Source organism: Halictus rubicundus, chromosome 4 (genome assembly GCF_050948215.1).
Source record: "Halictus rubicundus isolate RS-2024b chromosome 4, iyHalRubi1_principal, whole genome shotgun sequence".
Taxonomy (NCBI): domain Eukaryota; kingdom Metazoa; phylum Arthropoda; class Insecta; order Hymenoptera; family Halictidae; genus Halictus; species Halictus rubicundus.
Window position 1 is genome coordinate 2,275,958 of NC_135152.1, and position 14,865 is coordinate 2,290,822.

At 37.6% G+C, this 14,865-nt stretch overlaps 2 protein-coding genes across 3 annotated transcripts; both read right to left on the reverse strand.

Annotated features, from left to right (window-relative positions):
• Positions 1-15: 15 nt before the first annotated feature.
• Positions 16-11,873, reverse strand: Su(var)3-9 (suppressor of variegation 3-9). The gene is made up of 9 exons (XM_076786296.1): positions 11,686-11,873; positions 11,019-11,082; positions 10,799-10,909; positions 1,780-2,013; positions 1,214-1,372; positions 911-1,140; positions 692-836; positions 451-620; positions 16-377 (listed from the first exon to the last, which is right to left on the reverse strand). The coding sequence occupies exons 1-9, from the start codon at positions 11,755-11,757 to the stop codon at positions 141-143; spliced, it is 1,422 nt and encodes a 473-aa protein (XP_076642411.1). The 5' UTR covers positions 11,758-11,873; the 3' UTR covers positions 16-140.
• On the reverse strand, positions 6,688-10,747 carry LOC143353171 (histone-lysine N-methyltransferase SUV39H2-like). 2 transcript variants are annotated; one of them, XM_076786290.1, is made up of 2 exons: positions 9,622-10,747; positions 6,688-8,492 (listed from the first exon to the last, which is right to left on the reverse strand). In XM_076786290.1, the coding sequence occupies exon 2, from the start codon at positions 8,431-8,433 to the stop codon at positions 6,691-6,693; it is 1,743 nt and encodes a 580-aa protein (XP_076642405.1). In that variant the 5' UTR covers positions 8,434-8,492; positions 9,622-10,747; the 3' UTR covers positions 6,688-6,690. The 2 variants fall into 2 exon arrangements, with proteins under 2 accessions (XP_076642405.1, XP_076642406.1); XM_076786291.1 differs by lacking the exon at positions 9,622-10,747 and adding an exon at positions 9,231-9,605.
• Positions 11,874-14,865: the final 2,992 nt, after the last annotated feature.

The window sequence follows — 14,865 nt, forward strand, 5'->3', positions numbered from 1 at the left end:
GAAAATGCAGAAACGTATGTTACACGAATAATGTGTATTTCGAACTTTATTATAAATGTTGCAAGTAACATTTCACGTGGTATAAATTCTTTTCGTTTTCTCTTTGTGATATTTTGGTCTTCTTCATAGTGTTCGTAAAATTATTTTCGATCTATAACCGGTTCTATTGTTTGCCCACCACAAATCTGACCCCAGCCGATCAGACGCCAGTGTTTCTCGATACGGCGTGACAACGCGATCTTCTCCTCGATCTCTGTGCAGACGGGGTTCGTTAAACTGATTTTCGCCAAATCGGCACGGGTGGCTATTACACGGCCTCCAGTACTCAGAGATCCGATATTTACCAACAGCACTTCGTTCTTTGATAACTTAGGTACCTGTGTTTGATCATATTATTTTATAGTTCCAATGAAAAAGAAGCGTAATCGATGCAGCGAACAATAGTCTTACCCTTGCAGCCTTTTTATCACCCTCAGTTCGAACTCCCAACAATCGCTTAAGCAGATAGTATGATATTTCAAGTTCAATAAATATTTTTGGTAAAGCCCCTACAGCTCCCAAAATTTGACCAACTAGACGATCCGCTCGACACAATGTCGGTTCAATTTTCGTTCCAACACCTTGCGATTCATTGTAAAGATATTATTATCGTTTCATAAATAAATGTACAAATGCAGAAAATATGGTTTACCGATCAGGCCACCAGGAACAGCAAACTGAAGTTCATTCTGTTCAGCGAACAATGACACTATTCGAGAAAATATGGGTCGACAGGTCAGCTTCCCATCGCTATCTTTTGATACTAATCCAGGCCGTACTTCGATTTCCATGCCCACCTGCGAATCGGACAACATTGTTATATATATGCACGAAGCGGGGAACAGGAATAAAAATTAATAATTGGTCGTACTTTTAATACTCCTCTTAAAATACTTCCTCCCGCTACACCTCCTTTTAGATCATCTACTTCACAGCCAGGCTTATTCACGTCGAACGATCGAATTACAATTAATCTCGGCTCCGAAGTGAAGTCTCTTAAAGGTACTGGAATCTTTTTCGTGATGTACTCGCACAACACCTCGATATTGTATTTTAGCTGAGCGGATATTGGTATCACGGGCGCTCCTTCAGCCACGGTTCCTGAACAAGGAACATAAAGAACAATTAGGACTCGAAGAAAAATTAAAAAAATTATCGACGGCGATTAAAGTACCTTGCACGAACTTCAAGATTTGTTCGTATTGTTCTTTCGCTTGGGCTTCTTTCACCAGGTCTATCTTGTTCTGCAGGATCACAATGTGTTTCAGTTTCATAATTTCAATTGCAGCCAAGTGCTCGGATGTTTGAGGCTGAGGACACGACTCGTTGCCAGCTGCAAATAAGTGTTCTCATTTTTATATTTCTAGCAAGAAACTGTAACGATACGCAGTCAACTATGTACAGTGTGTCCCGGTGCAATGGTACAATCGCGGAGGGGGTAATTCTACATGAGAAAATAAATCGAAAATATGGAATGAGTTTTTTTCGTTTGAAGCTTTATACTTGAGAAAATCGAATTTGGAAATTCGTCTAACATGTCTGATCATGATCTACTGATTCCACTTCTTACAAATGCTAGGCACGCAAATTAGACGCAAAGTCGGTTTTTTCGAAAACAAAGTCTTCCACGAAAAAACTTTATTCCGTATTTTCGACTTATTTTCTCATGTAGAATCACTCCCTTCACGGTAGTACCAGCAATACTGGAACCCCCTGTATATACATAACAAAATTGTGTACCAATTAATAGTAAAGCGGCGTCCATGACTGCTGCACCGTTCAACATAGTTGCCATAAGAATGTCGTGTCCTGGGCAATCAACGAAGGACACATGACGAACAAGTTCGAATCGCCCAGTACAGACTGGACGCAAACAGGGAAACGTATCATCTTTGCTTGATCCTCCGGATATATAGCATCCTGGTCTTGGGCATTTTTCGTTGTTGCATTTATAAATCTTGGCATTTGCATAGCCTGCAATGAACCAATTAAAAATATTCATTGTGTGTTATAGCATTTGTCTTTCTGTTTTGTTTGCAGCAAATACTTTCTTTAGATTAAGAGCTGAATCAATCTCTTTAGCATGAGAAATTACGTTTTACTTAAAATTAATGTTCAATTGAAAAATTATATGGGTAGTAATTGTATTCAAGCGGAATCAACCAGTGGTTTAAAAATTTAATAGCTATAATAATAATAATTTACATATTTTTGCGGATAATTTATACGTGTATACAATCAGCGATACAATTTTCCTATAAATATATAAAACATCTACACATACAAATAATCAAAACATATAATATTTAACACAATAATCGAATTACTTTTTTACAAAATATTGGTGCTTCTTCGTACAGCAATTTCGGCGAATCTTCGTTTAATAAAAATTTCGATTATGAAAACGAGTATATACTGTAGAAGATTCATCGAAATACACGTTGATTGACGCTAGTTAAAGCCATAGTCGCCAGATCAAGTCTTGTTCCCCCACTCTGATTTCCCCTTCTACAGCGTTATTTCCTACGCTTCCGCCGCAGCCCGGCCACGTGATGCGTTTCGTCTCTGTCGTGCATACTCCGGTATTGGCACAGAGAGGGTAACTTTTTCCCCTCAATTCGTGTTAAAGCAGGCAATTAGCAGGCTGAGCAATTGGTGGCTCTAACCTTCCCCCCTTCTACCGCGCTATTCCCCTCTGTTTACGCCACGGCCCGGTCACGTGACGCGCTTCGTCTCTGTCGTACACGTGTCACAATGTCACGTGACTAATCCGGTACTGGCAGAGAGGGTAACTTTTTCCTTTAATTTGAGACAATTCCTCTGGTCTGGCGACACTGCTAAATGTACTTAGCAACAAACCAAGCTTTAAGCTGGTTGTTTCTAAAATGGTGAACCATATGATTTCGTTTATCTTAGGACTTATCTAGTACAAATTCCTTAATACAACACATTTTGTGTTTAAACGAACTAAGAGAACTAAAGATTAATTAGAAGTAAACACAGTTTCACAGAAACATTAATAGAAAGGAGATGAAATTTTAAAGCCAGCGGGTTATATACAGGGTGGCCCACATAACTCTGAACAGCTCGATATCTCGAAAACTATGCCATCGATTTTAAAGTTCTTAGTCTTAAATTGCATGGAACTGAAGGGCCTTTCTGACTACATAAACGTGAAGTGGCCTCCCTTCCCTTTTAACGGGGGAGGGGAGGTACCTTTATAATTTTAAATGGAACCCCCTATAAAATGTTACATATTTAGATTCTACCGGAAAACAAGTCAATTTTGTCTGAAACATTTTTTTGTCAGATACTTCCATGATGAGATATAACAGTTTGAAGTTTCGAGTTGTAGGTACTTGAAGCGCTCGGAAATAGCGTTATGGAATTATACGCGCTTGAGTCCTTTGCTTATTCATGAAGAAACACAAACAATAATATTTACAATTCTTGAGTTTGACTCACTTATCTATGAAAACGTTTTCAGTTTAGAGCTGTTATTCAAGCAGTAACATTGTGATTATGGCTACTTTTGACACAGAAGTGAATATGTTATTAACGTTAGGTGTTTTTTGAACGTTATGGGATCAAAAAATGTCATGCAACATTTCATAATTTAGAAAAGCGGCTTCGCGAGCACGGTGAATTGTGTAAAAAAAACTCGCAATAAACCTAAAGCTGTCAGTAATGAAAATAATAGTGCCAGTATTCTTGCTGCAATTACATTAAATCCTCATATTAGTCAACGTACACTTGCACAAACATCACATATTAGTCGTTCATCAATTCAACGAATTTTGAAACGGCAAAAGTATCATTCATATCGCATGGTTTTATCACAAGAGCTTTCGATAACAGATTACGATCACCGCGTAAGATTTTGTGAGTGGCTGCAGGGTGTTGTGGAAAATGACTTTTTGTGCAAAATACTTTTTTCCCATGAGGCCACTTTTATGAATTCAGGGCATGTAAATAGACATAATCTGCATTATTGGGCCGTGGAAAACCCAAATTGGATGCGATGTGTTCCCTTTCAACATCGATGGTCTTTAAATGTTTGGTGTGGCCTAATAGGAGATTTTGTGATTCGACCTTATTTTTTTCAAGAAACTGTAACATTTGCAAGTTATTGTGATTTCTTAAAAAATCATTTGCCTGCGCTTTTGGAAGATGTGCCACTGCACGTTAGAAGAGAAATGTGGTTTCAACAAGACGGCGCTCCTCCACATTTTGCAATCATCACCAGGCAATTTTTGAACGAAAAATTTGGGAACAAATGGATAGGTCGTGGGGGACCTCGTCAATGGCCTCCTCGATCCCCCGATCTAACACCATTAGATTTTTTCTTATGGGGATATGTAAAGGACAAAGTTATGTTTGAACCACCGACGACAAAAGAGGATATGAAACAAAGAATACGTGACGCTTGCGCTTCAGTGACTCCCGAAATGTTAAAAAATGTCAGAACAACTTTGATTGTAAATATTATTGTTTGTGTTTCTTCATGAATAAGCAAACGACTCAAGCGCGTATAATTCCATAACGCTATTTCCGAGCGCTTCAAGTACCTACAACTCGAAACTTCAAACTGTTATATCTCATCATGGAAGTATCTGACAAAAAAATGTTTCAGACAAAATTGACTTGTTTTTTCCGGTAGAATCTAAATATGTAACATTTTATAGGGGGTTCCATTTAAAATTATAAAGGTACCTCCCCTTCCTCGTTAAAAGGGAAGGGAGGCCACTTCACGTTTATGTAGTCAGAAAGGCCCTTCAGTTCCATGCAATTTAAGACTAAGAACTTTAAAATCGATGGCATAATTTTCGAGATATTGAGCTGTTCAGAGTTATGTGGGCCACCCTGTACATTTTACAAAATCATTTCTTTAAAGTGTACTTTCTGCACAAGAAAAATAAATTGTTAACAAAAACAATTCTACCTTCTACTAGACAAATAGCGAAAAAATAACATGGCAGTTTACAATTCATAATCCTGTCTCCAAAAATTGAAAATCGTATGATATAAGTATAGTGACCCACACAATCAATTCAACGTTTTAAAAATTATTACAATTTCAGAACAATGGAATTGTAATTATATTTAAAAAAAGGAATGCTTTCTAAAACAAGTTGGTTTATTTATAATTCACTCTCCGTTATTAAAATAAAGATTTACAACATTTCTTAAAAAAAAAAAAAAACATTAAATTGTTATGTGCATCACCGCGGCCGCAACTCGTTATGCTTATTAGCAACATATAATTTGTTCTCTCTTGAATTAAGTAGTCATCACGTAACAGTTCACTTTCTCAGTATATGAAATATCGATCTCCTTTGTTTAAACATTATTATAATGTATATGGTAATTCTATGCAACTTATCCATTTTGCTAAATGTACATTTGGTACCAAATGTACCAAATGTACTTATCCAATATGAACAGTCCTACCTCGATAACTGTTCACGTGACTATCGCGTTTTAAGAAAAGTATTGTCAATCTCTCATAACGTGGTATTCGGAAGTAATGCAGAAGCAATGCGAAAGGAATTCGCAAAGGAATTCGCAAAGAAACCTGATCTGATTGGCCAGGCGCGTCACAATTGAGTTACACGCATTCTCGCATTCTCGAGATCACCATTACTACTTCAAGTGTATCGCATCGCGTGACGGTGAACTTTGTACCCCTTGTCCCTATACAGTCCCGAGTACGATATTATGAGACACTGACAATACAGTACACCCCCCCTGTTGGATCTTCAGACCCTCGACCACCGAATGAGAACCGTTCTCATTCTCTCAAAGTCCTAAAAAAATGTGAGAAAACTGCGACATTAATCGAAGCGTTACTATAGTTCAATTTGGACGATTTAAGTGTCATACCCAATTTTGGCGCATTTAACCCTTTCATTACAGGACTTAAATTAATATATGATGAATTATAACGATAAATTCAACTGGAATTGTTAACAAGTAGAAACAATATTTTAATATATAACTATAATCGTCGTTGGTAAAGAGAGGGTTTCAATAGTATCATAGGTGAATGACTTTTCATCAAAGTGAATAAACATTTAACAATATGAGAAATATTAACTTGTACACTAGATTTGTGAAAAACATTAAGATAGACATTAGCAGAATTGTTCTTCCTTCGCATCGTTGCGATTTCACCAGAATTGCCGCTAATAATTATTGGTGTTAACATATAATTTGTTTAGCATTAGTCATATTAGATATCATACCTTGTAAACATCTCTGATCAATTTATCTGAGGCATTGCTCTTGTAAAAGTTGTAAAATATACACACGCGCATCATGCATTGAGACTAGTCTCGACTGAAAAATCTCATATATTAAGATGCTCTGAAGTACTGAAAGACAGTGCAGCTTCGAGTTAATGTCCATTAATTTCATGCAAATCTGTGTTTTGTACGAGGTTTACTCAGAGCACAGAACGTGGTTTATATTGGCACTTAGGGACTATTTCGCAAGTTTGTCTTTTTTAAGAAGATGTCTAATCAATGAGTGAATTATTAGACTCTGTAAGCTTACACAAGGTTTCTAAACGAAGTTAATAAAACAACTGACAGACTGAAGTGTCGATATGCACAAATGTATGTAATAAATGTAATAAATTTAAAAGAGTAATCAAAACAGGTATCGCCTACAATTCTGAGCTCCACATTTACATAAAGTTTTTGTATAAGACGTGTCGGATTGTGGCGTGTCCGGTCGAATTTCGAACTCATTTTGAGATTCCTTGGTGATCGACGTGCCTAGAGTATCTTCTTTGATCGATATGTCCTGCCTGATACACGTCTCGCTGTTCTTCGACGTCTGACACGTGTAATCGAAAGTGATCTCTTCATTCCTCCTAATGTCTCTGGTTGCGAACAACGCGAGCTTCGGGAGATTCGGATCGAGACAGTCGATCCAAATGGCGTAAACTGCCAAATTTGGCTCGCAGGAATGGTTGATGAAGTGAGAAACATTACCGTAAACGGCAGCGTCAACGGTATAAGGACATTGTTCTTCAGTCTCATTATAATCTAAGTCGAACAGGTACGTTCTGCCGGCAGCATCGTATTCTTTGCCGCGTTTCTCGGCTTCTTCGCTCGAGATCACCTCGCCTACGTACTGGGTCACGAACGCCCCTTTTTTGATCGCTTCCAGAGTCTTCACACCCCAACCTCTTCCATTGGCAGTTCGAAATATGCAGAGCTTCATCTCTGTGCCGCGTTGCACTACGCGATTGATACAGCTCATGTCGCACGCACATCGTTTGTTGCATTCGTATATCGGCGTGCCGGGCGGCACTCGTATCTTGCATGTGATAGTGTAAGGACAGTTTCCATCGTATTGGCCGAAGCAACATTTTGCTTTAGAATTGCAAACGGTGCAATCGCAGCCAATAGGTGGATCGTCGGGTATTATCACCCCAGCCCCGGGCAGATAATCGTCTATGTAATAGAAGTTCTGAGGCCCTTCTTCCAAGTCGACAAAATTCTCCACCTTTATCGTCGGTTTACCTTTAGTAATGGTGTTCATTTCGTTCTCCCAAAGCAGTAACGATTCCATTTGTTTTTTTCTTAAATCGAAAACCATCATTCGGAGAATTCCGTCTTTGATGAATTCAAATTTTGAAATTCTATTAGTTTTTTCCTTTAAATAGTTTCGCATCGCGGCGAACAGTATGTCGCATCTAACCGACATGGATGTTACTGTCCTTTTCTTATGATTAAGCTTCTTTAGGAATGCCTCGATGTCTTGTTTGGTTGGATAGAAGTTCACTTTTTCCTGAAAATCAGTCAGCAATTCTAATCTCTGTCTCTCGAACTCCTGCAAGATATCCGAGCAATTGACTAAATTGCTCTCTGGCTCCCAGGTATTGTATTCGTTATCCCAATTTTTCCATTTAATTAAGTATTCCAACTGGCCGTCCAGTTCTTTCTTCCCGAGAATCTTTTCTACTTCCCATAAATTACTATCTAAGTGCGATACGTTTATTCCGTTCTCCTTATCGTATTTAATATCTTTCAATATGACTTTTAATTCCTTTAACTTAAAGTTGTCTAAGTTGTAATTTAGTTGTAATCTTTCTATATCGTTACGATTTTTGTCTGCGAAACTAGCACTGTCGTTATTATTAAATTTATTCAGTCTTGTGTCTTCACCTTTAACACCGTTCTTATTTTGTGAATACTTTATACTTCTTTTGATACTATCTTTGCTAATAGCATTTTTATTGTTTTCTGCATTGCTGCTGCTTAAGTAATGATCTACAGTTTCGCCTGTACCAATGCTTGCTAAAGAAAAATCAAATTTCGCTTGTTTGGCAGATGGCTGATTGTTCCCTGGAGAGGCAGGTCTTTTTTCTCGTGTTGAGAGCATTTCATTTGTGCTGTCGAGAATATCTTCTTTATCCTCAGTATCTTCTTCTGCACGAGCGCCTGTAATGTCAAATATTTAATGTTATTCCCTCCAGTTATATATTTCTGTGTATCGTTTAACTGGTATAATTGTTCCTCCTCTATTTCTCTCTCTTAGCATTAGCATATCATCTTCCACTTCAAAATATTTTTTTTAATCCTTTTCGTTCTTCTCTTTTGGACAAAGTGTCGGTATTAGAAATGACTCTTTATAGAATTACATTATAGTTGTTTTCATTTTGTTACAAACAATGATTAACGCCTGCATAGATATACAAATGCTAATTGACTAAAGCACACCTTAATAATTTTTAATAAACTTCCTTTTGTACTTTCAACTATGATAACTAGACTACTATGGATTTTATTGCAAGTTAAAATTTTTATTAAATCACAATTAATGGAGTTAATATATAGTGGAATTCTTCTATAATATTTCTTTGTATTTGACTAAGCTAATGTTAACAATGCTAATCTTTATTATGGCACATAATAAGGCTATTTTGGAAATATAAAATACAATTTATAGAGTAATTCAATTATAAGTCTGCACAATCCCAGTATTTATTTGCTTACATTGTTTTATAAAATACACATGCTGTGTTGCTGTTTTAACACAAGTGTCATGTAAGCACATTTAACCAAACAAACTCATAGTATACAAACATAAAATACACATTAGTAAATGTAGAAATTTTAATCATTTATACTTATACTTACCTTTGTTTAAATCTTCTAATTAAATAAAATTATACTTACATACACAACTATTTCTTTATAGAACACTTCTTATTTAAGAATATTTAGATAACATTCGGTATTTTATTAAGGTATGCTTTAATCAATAGTGTATGTAAGTCTGTCGATTCGTACATTCATTTATGTGCAGTGCATGTACTGAGACAGACAGTCGTTACGAACACTGTAGAATAACCGTTAATGATAGTGAACGAACAATCACTAGTACACAGTGAAAATGAATTTTACTCAATTTAAAGGCATCGGAATTAATTTTTGTCACGCGTTAATCAATTCACTGACGACTGGAACGATAAAATACTATTCCGAACATTTGTCTGCTGTTTTGTACGGTTTAAAGTGAAATAGAAAATGATTGAGGACAGTAACGAAATAATGCTGTTGGTCTCACCTTAAATTAAGTAAAATAAAATCCAGATTTCAAATAGCTACATGATCCATGATTCCATAAGAACTGGAAATGAAAAACTGTTTCGGTTGCGCGCGATCCGGAAATACGAGTTTATAAGATGGCGTCAATACAACCAAAAACGGCGCCATCTTTAGAACCAGACCAGCAAACGTTCCTTAGCGTCTCGTATTCATTCAAGAGATGCTCGGGAGAAGAGGAAACTTTTCGTCCTCGTTTTCATTGGTCAGTAACATTGCTGCGACAGTGCTGCCTCCATAGAGTGCCAAGCGAGTGAGAGGGAACGACATAAACACGACACTTATGCGAGTGACAGTGCATCATAGCTTCTCTCACTCTATTATCCCATTCTCTTTCTCGTACACATTCGGTTCACTATGGTCTTTTCTCGATATAAGAGACTTGAAATTTACTGGCGGTCGCGATAACTATTCACCCCACTCGTCTCAATTACACGTGAAAGTGGAATGTGATGAACAATTATTATAATGGTCACTTCACCTTAAATTTCTCATTTCGAAAAACAAGACATAACAGAGTTTAAATTCACGTCCCGTAAGGTCTCGCACTTACGCACCGATACGCATAAAAATCGGCGCGAGATCGTTGAACGCCGCGCAAAGATTTCATCTGACTGTAAAGCCATCTGAAACCGCCTTTAGTTTCATATTATGACTGCATTGCATAACTTTTCCAAGTATGGAATATATTAATTTGTGTGAATTAGTACTTCTAATCCGAGTATTTATTGTATGATTATATGGTGAGGTGATTTCGCCACGGTTTATATGCTGAAGATAGATAGTAAACTTAACTTCAGATATTCCCCAATGTAGGGAAAAAATTATGACGAAAATCACTGGACTTTTCACGAATATTAATTGATGAAATTATATTTTCTCATACCATTGTATCAATTGAAAAATGGCCAACCTCTTTACAATAGAGTGGACTAATACCTTAATATTCATTGATAAACATTAAGCAGATAGTTCTTCATATAAGATTAGAAGAAATTAGATTTACATATAATAAGAAATTAAATGTCTTGTTGGTGTTGCATGCAAAGTGTATTTTGGTTTTTCAAATGTATGCGAATTGTAGAAAACATGATACAAACAATTGATTCTGAATAATATAAATGGCTCAGTCTACTTACCAAGCTTGATAGTAATATTCCTCTCTAATTCATTCTTAAAACGAACAGTCTGTACTCCTGATATCGCTTTTACAATTGTGGATTTTCCATGGGCTACATGACCAATAGTACCTGTACAAAAGTTCCATACTTATACTTTACTTTATTTCTTATACTTTATACACATATAATTATATATTCTAGATGGAGTAATTATTAATAAAAAATACATTATAGTTACCAATATTGATTGTAGCTTGTCTACTGATGACCTCAGGTGATAATGCAGTTAATTTACTTACATCCTAACAAATAAAAGATTTGTAAATTTCAAAAGTATATTCGAATAGAATATATAAAACATCTTTTTCTCTTAATCCCTGTCCCGGCTCCAATTAACTTTATGTCACTTAAATATTTATTACCTTCGTGTTATAAACATTTACTTATTATAGGGAGTATAATTATATTTGATTACAGTACCGAAATACATTTATGCCCAAGTTGTAACAGTGTACATAAAAATGTACTAGAACAGGAAGATTTCCTGCTCGCTTTTTGCAACAGAAAAATGTAAAAATAAGAAAATCGGATGCATCGATTCGGCGATACGATTGAAAACATTAATAAAGCTTTGCAAATGCAATCGAATCACCGTAAGCTGGATGCAGATGTCATTAACAATTGTCATAATATAAACGGTGACGAGCTAAAAGAATCTCTTCGCGAAGTGGACACTATTTCAATGCGATTTTACTTGGTTTCCTGTATATCGGCGAGAATTTTCATTCACATTAACCCAACCGAAAAGTATTACAGTATGCCAGCAGCAGGAAAGATTGAGGTTATGCGAAGTATGATGAAAAGTTGTCAGACTATGAGGACACATCCGCTCCAATTTTACTCACTAGCTTTGAGAGATCTTGCTTATAAAGATTTGGCTGACCGGTAGTCACTCCTAATCGTTCTTCACCGCCCATAATCACTGAGTCAGTATTTGCAATAGGCAAACCACGCGAGGAACACTTCAAAAAAGGCGAGAGTTCATTTAAAGTTACAAGCACGGGCGACTCCAGAATTGAAAAGAAGCTGAGAGACTGCGATCAGCGCCAAGTGGAAACACATCGAATCACTACTACATTTCGAATCGACTAACTAAATTCGGCACTAAATCAAAATTAGTCACTCGATCACCCCCGAAAGGATTAAATTTTGCGATTATACGCACGTCAGAGCCATCCAAGTGTTTATGTTAAAATTCTTCGTTAAGGTGCGCAAGAAACACTGGGATGTACATTGGTATTTGTCGGAAAATTGTCCATACAGTATTCAAGATTATTTTCTAAAATTATAGACAAGGAATGTTAATAGACTTAGTTGGCTGTTCTATTTGAATAGAGGGCGCAAAAAAAGCACTGATTTTTAGCGTCTAGTATAATGTTTAAATACGAGCATATAGGCTAGTATGAAGTTCAAATACGAGCAAAGTCGGTAAGGTCAATTTCTTCATTGAATCGATCCTATCATGAAGAGCAAACTGCACAGATCTGGAGATGGTTGCCTATGTTAAGGATAACCGACATGAAGTTGGAACAGTTACCTATTGTTGGTTACGATTCGTTATCGCTGCAGATAATGTCAAGGCAAATTATTTTGGTCAACCTCAGGTATACATTTTCAAAGCATTGTTAAAAAACGATATGTAAGCTACAGATTAAATAATCAATTTCAATTTTTTGTCCTTTGAAATTTCACTACTTGCATATAGAGATTCGTAAGTGATGAATATTGAATGCTAAACGTTAATGATTGAGGAAAATTTCAATTGATTAATTCTCAACTCTGTTAGACAACCTCTAACGGAATCGTTACGGAGGAGATGCCTAGCAATATTACTAATTATCTGGAGAGAAGCTATTTTACTGTACGGACATTAAAAATGATCTTTAGAACCAGGAGAGCGAGGGGGAGAGTTTTTCATTAAGAAGAATCATTCTCCGGTTCGTTCGTACCACGAATTACCACGCAGCCAGCATAAAAGCTGGGTCAGGAAAGGGATGCATATATGTATGCTGACTGCACTATCGGGTGCGTGCACCGCCACATCGCGTTAGCCATTCCTTATATCGTAATCTAAGGAGGTGGCTGGCCGCACGGTCACGGGGGTGAGCTTGCATGCTTTCAAACAGAGTAGGTTAGAAGGTTCGTGAATTTCTCATGAAGGAAAATGCACGGTCCGTCGTTGTCGGCCACCTAGCCAGCAACTTTCCTTTCGACAAAATGGTGACCAGTGTCACCGAGATTCTACCACACTGTCCAGAAGTCTGGAAATCATCCTCACCGAAAATTTTCGTTCACACTGTTACACAGAGCCAGAGAACAATATACGTATACTTCTCAACATTCGCTGACACTATTTCCACCAGAATTCTCACGATCTAAATTTGATCCAACCAGATTACTCAATTCAGTTTTCTCGCTCCGTTAAAAAAATTAGAATAAGAGAGGAGACAATGTTGCTCAGCAATTTGAACACTTCATCGTTCAAAGCGTCTCGGAAAGCGCACGCGGACGGCAACTTGATTTCTCGAGAATTATACAAAGCCTTTGAAATTGGTTTACCGTGTTCCCAAGCTATGTCAGATAATGCACCAATATTTTCGTACACGATGTCTTCGCCTCTTGAGTCCAGGCACTATCGCGAACGCAACGACGAAATCAAAACTCTCGAATAAAGTGATAACGTTTGGAAAGGTGGAATATTCACCGGCATCGAAAAACATAGCTGTACCGTTACGAATCTAGGGAATTTCTCTTTATTTCAACGCTAGCATGGCTCGCCCACTATGATCGGGAGAAGAATTCACGGGGAACGAACGAGGAAACAACAATTGGCGAGGTATTCGAGACTCGGTTATTGTGCTTCGCGTAACTGCACGCTAGAAGTACCAGCAAAACGACAAAAACCATCTCGAACGAGTCCGGTTCCGTGTGTTTTCGGCGCGACAGCCTCCGGGAAAAAAGTCGAGCCTCCCGAGTTCCTCGCTCGGATACCACGCGACTATATCGGGATTAAATTCATTCGTGCGAGACCAACCACCGCAAATTTGCAGTGAGTCATGTCGGAAAATCTTCGCGGATTTCCACCGGACAAGGAGAATCCTTTTCTAGAGCTCTATCACAGGATTCATCGTTATTACGTCGATACTGAACGTTGTCGACACATTTAGATCGTGTTTGGCTGTCTTATGAAAGTCGAGTTCAGGACAATTTTACGTATCATTAGTTGGAAAACGTTCGATAAGTTCGATTAGTTCAACTGCAGCGTCTCGTGGGTTTTACCATCAAGAATGTATTGTAAAAATATTCTAATTCGTCGATTCCTCTTCAGTATCAGTAAATTTGATTCAGCATTGTACGATATACGCTTAACCCCTTGCTATATAATATCGAGTCAGACTCGTGATGAAAATTCTGACCAGAGTCTAATAAACATATGTGTTATTAATTTTCTTTTTCCAGGAAATTGTGAACTACAAACAAGTTCTAATCACGGCAAAATAAATCGTAATGCAAGGGGCTAATGTTGTTTCAAGACTATTTAGTGAGGATATTCGAAGAACCTTTTAAATCCGAGGGAAATAATGGTATCGGAATAACGTAAGCTATTTTAAGCTTAATATGATTGCAAAATGATTGTCGGTGTGCCAGCGTGCGACCACCCACGCCGCAGTTATCAGGGGTGTTAGGAATGCGAAGTGTGTTCGGTCCCACACAGACCGAACGTGAGTTATGATAAACACGGTCGGCTGCAATAGCCAGAACACTTTAGGCGACGCGACGGTCCCAGGATTTGGAGTGTCATCGGACACCACTGCGAGACCTCCGTGAGCAAGCCCATTGAAAGGGCAATATACAAACAGTTCACTTTCCAGACCTCTTTCCCATATCTCTCACACCTAATCCATTCAGATCATCTAAACACAATTCCACCAAATCGCATCCCCACTCCGACGACCAAATGCACCACCCATTAACCAATAGAAGAAGAGCCCGAGTTGACATTATAGACGACACGACACCGAACC